The sequence below is a fragment of the Syzygium oleosum genome, unplaced genomic scaffold, assembly GCF_021117445.2.
Source record: "Syzygium oleosum isolate NSW1041296 unplaced genomic scaffold, Sole_v2.1 Sole_v2.17, whole genome shotgun sequence".
Lineage (NCBI taxonomy): Eukaryota > Viridiplantae > Streptophyta > Magnoliopsida > Myrtales > Myrtaceae > Syzygium > Syzygium oleosum.
The window spans coordinates 3,597,941-3,606,258 of record NW_026607501.1 but is presented as its reverse complement, the minus strand read 5'-3'; the positions used below and the strand labels follow the sequence as shown (position 1 = coordinate 3,606,258).

At 43.2% G+C, this 8,318-nt stretch overlaps 1 protein-coding gene across 1 annotated transcript; it reads right to left on the bottom strand.

Annotated features, from left to right (window-relative positions):
- Window positions 1-4,293: 4,293 nt before the first annotated feature.
- LOC115676668 (L-Ala-D/L-amino acid epimerase) lies at window positions 4,294-7,880 on the bottom strand. Its single transcript, XM_030599629.2, has 7 exons — window positions 7,265-7,880; window positions 6,258-6,368; window positions 5,861-6,077; window positions 5,287-5,620; window positions 5,060-5,121; window positions 4,864-4,936; window positions 4,294-4,733 (listed from the first exon to the last, which is right to left on the bottom strand). Coding segments are annotated over exons 1-7 (1,275 nt in total). The 5' UTR covers window positions 7,742-7,880; the 3' UTR covers window positions 4,294-4,732.
- Window positions 7,881-8,318: the final 438 nt, after the last annotated feature.

The following is an 8,318-nucleotide window of genomic DNA, read 5'->3' as shown; positions in this document are numbered from 1 at the left end:
TAAGTCAAGTCAACTTGTCTTCTTGTTTCAAGAAGCTCTTAGGCATGAACTATGTGTCCTATTTCAAGAACACTCAATTATTGGGGCCATTGCTTAATTCTAATGGCACAGCTTCCTTTAAACACCCAATTTTCACTAAAACTTGACTTAATAAGGAACTAAGGTAATTAGAGGTTTTCAAGTGCCATAAACGATCGACTATCCCATTTGGACCCGAGGTTCGATGTAAAATATGTCCGAGTATGTTTGGACATTACCAAGCCAAAGACTTGGCTAAACGGCGCAAGGCCAAACTAGCCATATTGTCCTGGTACATGGCCTGTTCGGTCAGGCCTGACTGGGCGCAGGGCCTGGCACACGGCCTGGCCGCATGGGCACAGGGCCGGGTACACTGCCCGGCCATACGGGCGAGGAGCCGAGCACATGGACGAGATACACGAATGAGGGACCGGTTCATGGACTGTACACATGCATTGGCTCATGGGCAGGCACAATGCATGGCCCGTGGTCAAGTATGATCAGCACGGAACTAGTTCTGGACCGGAATCGATGGGCACAAGGCCTGGCACATGAGACACAATGACTGGCACATGGCCGGGCACGGGATGATTGACGGGCTTACGACTGGTCCATGACCAGGCACAAGGCCTGGCTTGCACGGCTGGCACAAAACCCGGTCCGCGACTAAGCCATTAAGCTCTTGGCCTGGCACACGGCTCGTCCATGGCCGTTTCGCGATCGGTCCATGTTTGAGCATCAACGATCCATGGTCGACCTTCAATTGTTATGTAGTCGCGTGGAATCAATCACAACGGAATCGGTCCATGTTCGCCCGTGACCAGTGCATGGCCGTGCGAAATCACCCGCAATCGACTCATGCACACATGGCATCGATCCATGGTCGTCCAGGATCGTTCCGCTGCTGACCCTTATGGTTGAATGATCGATCCATGATCGAATCACTCTAATCGACTTGCGTGACTGGGAAGTCATTTCATTGCCGATCCCTTGACCGATCCATGGACGATCCTTCGATCGAACCATGATCGATTCTTTAAATACCCGTTCCGACCACACCAACCGATCCATGACCGACCCTCGGATCAATCCGCTCGCCAATTCCATGGTCATTTCCTTTGGTCAACTCGGTCCAAATTGGGGATGTCACAATTACCACGACCAAGAGCTCCTTGACCATTACGAGGCACCATAGCCTGGAGGTTTGGGACTGGGAGTGTAACAAGCAGCCCAATAATACACTTCCTCTATGGAAGGTAGAGAGCCAAGAGGAGTAATCTACTACCTAAGGGCATTGTTATTTGAACCAAGACCTCGGAGGAAGAGGACTACCACCATATCCGCTTCTCGTTGCTGCATATGAATAACTGTTGTAGCCGGTGGAAAATAGGATTTGAGACGCTGATAGAAAGACGAAAAATGGGCATAATACTCTGCCAACCCGGCATCACCAATTTTAGCTTCAAATAAAGCCTTTCACATAATGCGAACTCAACTCATATTATTCTATCCAAAATAAAGTAAAGCACATTTTGTCCACACCTCATAGGCTGTCACACAATCCATGAAAAGATGGCAGACAGATTCAACCATACTTCACTGTAAAATAGTATGCAACGCAGCATTAGTGACCTTCTACTATTCTAGAGTAGCCAAATCTGCAAACGATTCTGCTTTAAGTCATATGGACTAGCGGTTAACATAAATAAAAGTAGAAAGATCCATTGACTAAGTAGGATAATTGGTACTATCCAACTTGACCAAAGTAGTGTGTAAATCTGTCATAGCAGGAGTAATAGCGGTGTCAAAAACTGAATCAAAATCGAAACCGAATCGAAATTTTGTGGATTTTTGGTTCGATTTAGATTTCAATTCGGATAATGAAAATCTAACCATTCTTTTTTGCCGGTTCGAATGGTTTTGATTCGGTTCATAATCCGAATCGAATCAAACCATTAATTTCATATTTCGAAACCCCAGCATTTATTCTTCTCCACTACAATCTATTTTTCCTCCATCACCTCCTCCTCTTTCTCTTCCGATAGCATTGGGCTCGCGCTCAACCCTCTCTCCACGATGAAATTCCTCTCCTGCAACAATGCGGCTACGTTCCCCGCATCCCTCAAATAGCCTCCTGAAATCTGAATTTTGCACTCTAGGGCCTGAATCCGGAGCTTCAACCTGACAATCTCGCAAAGGAGGGACTCCTTCTCGCGGGCCCACCTCTTCTCCTCACGGAGCCACAGCTGCTCCTCCCGGAGCCAGCGGGACTCCTCGAGATGCTAAGAGGACATGGAGGTGGTGGTGGGACTTGGGGAAGAGGCAGAGAGAAGAGGGTTTGAAGATTGGGAAGGTGAGAGAGGATAGGTGTTGGTGGTGGACTTGATGGTGGGATATGGAGTATAGAGGCGAGTTGGGATCAACGAGCAGGATGGAAAAAGAAGAAGACATGAGAGAGAGATATCTTGCAGAGAAGGAAAAAAGTAAAAGAAAAAGAAGGAAAGTGAGTTTTTTTCTTCTTTTTTTTTTCAAAAAGGAAAGTGAATTTGACCACGGTTAAAAAACAAAAAATCGAAAATCCGAACCGAGCCTAACAGGGTTTTCGGTTCGGGTTGTGTTTGGTTCGGATCACAGTTTGGTTCATAGCAAGCTCGCACCTCAACGGTTCGGTTTGATTCGGATTTTTAAGCCCTAACCGGGTTTTCAGTTCAAGTTGTATTCGATTCGAATCATGGTTTGGTTCATAGCAAGCTCACACCTCAACGGTTCGGTTTGGTTCGGTTTAAAATCCGAACCTAACTAAACTATTGACATCCCTTTAGAACCACTATGATAAGCACCAAAGGATCTTGAACCAGGACTAAAAGTAAGGGAAATCACCCCCAAACCGAATGACGAAGAGCTTGCCGGATCAATAGACATATCCACAAATCAAGAATAAAAACACTACAAGCTACCATAGCACCACTAAGAGCACTAGAGGGTGAGATTTAAAGACATTTTTGCATTTTGGACTTACTGTTAGTGGACTATATACCTGAATAACCCTTACACACGGGTGGTTGACTACCTAGGACCTAGTCAATTAGTTGGGTACCACAACAACAAAAACGCCACGAACATACATGAATCTCACCCAAGCCACCATAACTTTGTGATCCAATCACCATATCAGCACAAACAACTCAACACCAGTCAAACCACACCTTGAAGAAGCAAACTCAAGGAAAGAGACGATCCCAAACTATTTCTAGAGGAAAGAGACACCAACGATCATCGGCAACAAGGACCGAAGAACTTGTCGACGGGACGAAGTGAGGCAAGAGAGACGAGAGGGAAAGAGATTCTTGCTGGCGATCACAGCAAGGGCAAGAACCATAGCGGCGGTAGCGTGGTCGTTCGTTCTCTCTTGCGTATGAATGTCTTGCTCTAATACCATGTCGTTGATAAAAGAGAAAATATTTTATTATTAAGAAAAAAAAAAGTATTTGTAGGCTTAGGTTAAGCCTTGTACAACTATATGGACCAAATGCATAAATAGACCCAACTTGCTAATACTATAGAATAATAAAGGGACGAGTGCATTAGAAATCCTAAAAATTATCACAAAAATGCAATTGAATCCTAAAACTTATCACAAAAGTGCAATTGAGTCCTAAAACTTTCAAAAAGTGTAATCAAGTCCTAAAACTTGTCAAATTATTTCAATCAGGTCTTTCCGTTGATTATACTTTGTAATAGTTTTAGAACTCGTTCGCTCTTTCTTAACAAGTTTTATGACTTGATTGTCCTTTTTAAAAATTTTAAGATTAGATTGCACTTTCGTAACAAGTTATAAAATTTGATTGTACTTTGGTAACAATTTTAAGACTTTATTGCACTTTTGTGACAAGTTTTAAGATTTGTGACAAGTTTCAGGATTATAAATAATAAACCCGACAAGTCAATTGCCCATGGTCTAAGTCAAAGATCAAGCATCGTCCTCGGTTCAAAGATTTCTACAGAAACGGGCCTTTGCCGCTGCTTCACTCTCATAGAGACAAGTTCACCGAAAAAGATTCAAAATTCCAGTGCTGACCCGAAAGCAACACTCTGTCACAATGTCATCGTAGCCAGGGGACTTAGGAGAGACAGAATTTGTAACAACAGAGCACCAGTGCTGAATTTGATAGTTTATCAGCTCATTAACGAGAAGTAATATAAATAACAAACTCCTCTCTCTCTCTCTCTCTCTCTCTCTCTCATCCAAAGCAGCATTTAGGCACCCAGATCACATTTTGAAGAACATAATTGATAGACAGAGTTTGACACATAAGCATGAAGTTACATCGTCACAGAAAGCAGTTAAGATCTGTTTAGAGACACAACAGCTCTAGAGAAATTTGTCTCAGAGAGTTGTAATCTAAGTTCATGTAGGTCCTCTAGTTTTGGCCTCAACATCCGCAAGAAGACCAGTCCAGAACTATGCACACAATAACAAACACCACCTGGGTTCACTTGATTATTAGCCAATTGTCTAGCCAGAAAAACACAAGGCTTATCAGTGCACACCAATTATCCTGCGCAAATGAGCCAAGTGCTTCCATGTCATCAGAGGCCACTTCTCTATAGCATGAGCCAATTGAATGCAACCCAAGTCCACAAAAGATAGGAAAGATACACTTCATGACCGATCCAAACACTGGAGTTGTTGAAGTAATCGACTTTCTACCAATCTGAGTTTCAAAGAGATAAGATAATGGCATAACGTGAAACATCAGAGAATTCTTAGTCAAATGAAAAAGTAGATCAAAGAAGGTGTACATTTTGACACTACATTGAATGATGGGAAACGAAAAGATTTACCAGAGAATGTTATCCCAATGAAGGAAGCCGCCATGGCCTCTGGCATTACTGAATCTATAATTGGCACCAGACACTAGAAACAGAAACAAGAAGATGGTGTCAGAGCAACAGAAGTTTTCCAGTAGTATTCATCCAACTGTTCCAACTCAAAAGTAGGACTGTTGACAACCAAAGTCAATAGCTCAGTCAATAATACCTTCGTAACCACCAAAAACTGGATCTTCTGCTAGCAGTAAGGGAGTATCAAGATCAATGAACCTGCAGATTGTCGAACATATTAGTCCTTTTTTCTTTGGCAGTAGTAAATTATGCGAACTCAAATTAACTTTTCTGCGATGAAAAGCATTTAATGCTTTAAGGAACTGTGTATCAGATAAACAAGGTTTACTTAGCAACAGTATCAGCAGAAATGGCAATACTTACTTGAAACAACCAAAGCCAGCAGCAAGGTGGCCAGCGAAGCCCATGGCTAGCCTAGTCTCAACCATACCACCGATCATCAGGTCCAAATCATGTGGTCTTGCAAACTCAATAATGTCAAGGGCCCCAAGCACTCCGAGTTTCGCGAGCTTTATGTTAATGACATTTGCTAAATTTCCTTTTACGATTGTCTTGACGTCATCTAAACTTCGGCAGCTCTCATCAGCTGCGACAGAAATCCCATATTTCCCTATAGCAATTCGACTGACATGTCCAAGACCTGCCCAATCATCTCTATGAACTGGCTGCTCAAAGAGAATGGGAGTAACCCCCATCTCTGTAAAGAATGAAGAAAAAAGAGTTAAGAAACCTAGATGGCAGTAAATGAATGAGACAGAAAGTGTTCGAAATGCAAGGAAATTGAGGCTGTCACATTAAGCAGAAACAAGGTTTCAAAAACCTTCTTTTTTTTTCAGTTAAGCGAAAAGAGGAGAGAGAAAGAGAAGGTTCATAATCTGCTGACTTTTCGATCCAGGCATAACAAAGATAGATTTTGCACGTCCATAACATTCTTTACCATGCAGTTTATCAAGAACTAGAATAGCTTCTGAAGACTTGTATCCTTCATTAGCATCCAGAATAAATGAACAAGTAGGGTGCACAGCCCGTATTGCTCGAAGAACCTCAATATCTGCTTTCAGATCCTTGCCCACCTTGAGCTTCAAAGTTTGGAAACCCTGTTTCCGATATTTAAGAGCCAAGTCAGCAGCTTCAGCTGGTGACACAATTGGAATCTGCACAAGTGGTTGACAAACTCAATTGAAATTCTCTCCCAAAAAAAAAAAAAGCAAAGAAACTGAAATCAAAGACATTATTTATATGTAATTCAAAGACAGAAGGAGTAGGTGGCGTGGTCAAGATCAGACGTCTTTAGGAACTATCCTCCCACTTGATAATCAATATAGAAACTTAACTGTTATGTCTGTTGTTAATGTATTCGAAGCTCCACCAAATAATTTCCACAATGGTGTTCCGATGCTGTTGGCAACTGCATCAATCAATGCCATCTCAACTCCTGCCCGAACCTTCAATTGAAGATATATGATGTCATTATAAGAATAGTAATAATAACAATAATAGTCACGAAAATTTTAGGGAATTTGTGACTGGGATACCCCGATTGGTAGAAAAATTAGTCTCGTAAGCACACACTGCGTAGCCACCAAGCCCATTACATTTTCAGAAAAAACAACAAATATCTTCTGACATTACAACAGGCCCGACTGATCACAAAGCCAAGATAGATTAACTATTTCATTCTATGTCAGTTCATTGAATTATCTCAATGCTAGACTCTTCCACAAGCAAGCTGCTTTTCAGCTTCAACTTCACCGGACCATGTCACTACAGGTTTTGAAACAAACTTATATTAACATACACAGTGCCTATGATCCACAATAATGCTGAATGAAATGTAAAAAGCTCAATCAATAACCACACAAAACATTCCGAAATATTCAAAATAAAGTACAGTCAAATTCAAAACCATCAACATTGCAATATTTCTCTTTCTTGACAGAGTTACACATAAGTTAATCGACCTAATTTTGAAATGACCCCTCCATGAATCCTATCACATTCACATAACCAAACAAATATCAATGCACATTGACGAAAATTCACTCACGGTGAATGCAAAATCACCCAGTAGCAAACAACAGGAAGTAAATGAGAATCACAGCCTAACATGTGAACTTGAATGGAGACAAATATCGAGATGCAAAGGTCTCGAGTTCGATTCCTCAGGAACTCCTTCGAAGTTCTCACTCATTTATGGGTGAACTTTACGTGTTCTTTTTGACCCACATATATGAGATTTGCACACACCATTCATGTCTACGTTTTCTAACAGAGAGTAAGCAGCACACAGATCACCAAACTAAAACAAATTGAGCCCAAAATCTCGATGGAAAGAACTCACAGAAGCGAACTCATGTCCAGGAAGAATCGCCGCAATCTCCCCCAGAGCTCTCCCCAGCCCCATCGCGGGGCTCCTCTTCAACGCCTCGCAGGCCTCCCTCGCCTTCTCCAACGCCGTCCCCTGATCCTCCGCCGTCACGGACGGCAGGACCGGCGCCTCCCCCCACCCCGCGCAGCCGTTCCGCAGCTCCACCCGCACCGCCACGTTGCCCACCCCCTCCAACCTCGACGTCGCGATCGTGAACGGCGCGACCAGCGGCACGTCCAGCGCCCTGCTCTCCGCCCTCTGCACCTCCACCGCGAACGTCTCCATCAGGCTGCCGAGCCCCAGCACGACCGGGGCCGGCGGCCGCGGCGGCGCGACAGGGTTGCAGTGGGCGCCTATTCGGATGGTAAAGGTCCGGTTTTTCGGCGAGTTTCGAGTGTGGGTGAGGCGATCCTGGATCGAGCGCGCCAGGGAGAGATTCGACGCGAGCATGACGGTGGTTTTGGGGGGTTCTGAGGAACTGGGTATTCGAAATTGAGGGCGGGGGAGGGAGAGGGGGAGTGAAGGGCCGCCATTGACAAGCTGTTCCTCTGGTTGCTTTTGTTAATGGTGGGGGTCAGACCAGAACAGAGAGAGACAGAGACAGAAGAGAGGAAACATAAACAAAGATGGGTTTGTCTGTCGTTTTCTGGTTTCGGGTGGGGGAGGACCGATGTGACATGAATGTGGGGGAATCTCTCTGCGTTGCTTCGGTGGTTCCTGCAATGGTGGTGGCATGTGCTTTGTCTTCTTCCCGGAGAAAACTTCCATTGCATTATTTTGCTGAGCTGAGCTAAAACATGATTGATCCAATATATAATATGTAATATGATTCCTTAATTTTTAATTTATATAAAAAATACATGAATTATATTGTACATATAATATTGAACAAATTAAAAATTTAAAAATTATATTAAATATTAAATCAAAATTCAAAAACTGTTTATGTCATTATCCCCGTTTAAAATTTAGGCAAAAGATCGTTTCCCCTCTGGAAGAAAGAAATCAAAGTACGGGTCCAAAACAT

Excerpts from the sequence above, each read along its gene's own strand:
- LOC115676668 (XM_030599629.2), bottom strand. The coding sequence starts at position 7,741 with ATGCTCGCGTCGAATCTCTCCCTGGCGCGCTCGATCCAGGATCGCCTC. Across the intron at positions 6,078-6,257 it reads CATTAACAACAGACATAACA|ATTCCAATTGTGTCACCAGC; the intron begins GTTAAGTTTCTA and ends CCACTTGTGCAG. Across the intron at positions 5,621-5,860 it reads AGTTCTTGATAAACTGCATG|AGATGGGGGTTACTCCCATT; the intron begins GTAAAGAATGTT and ends CATTCTTTACAG.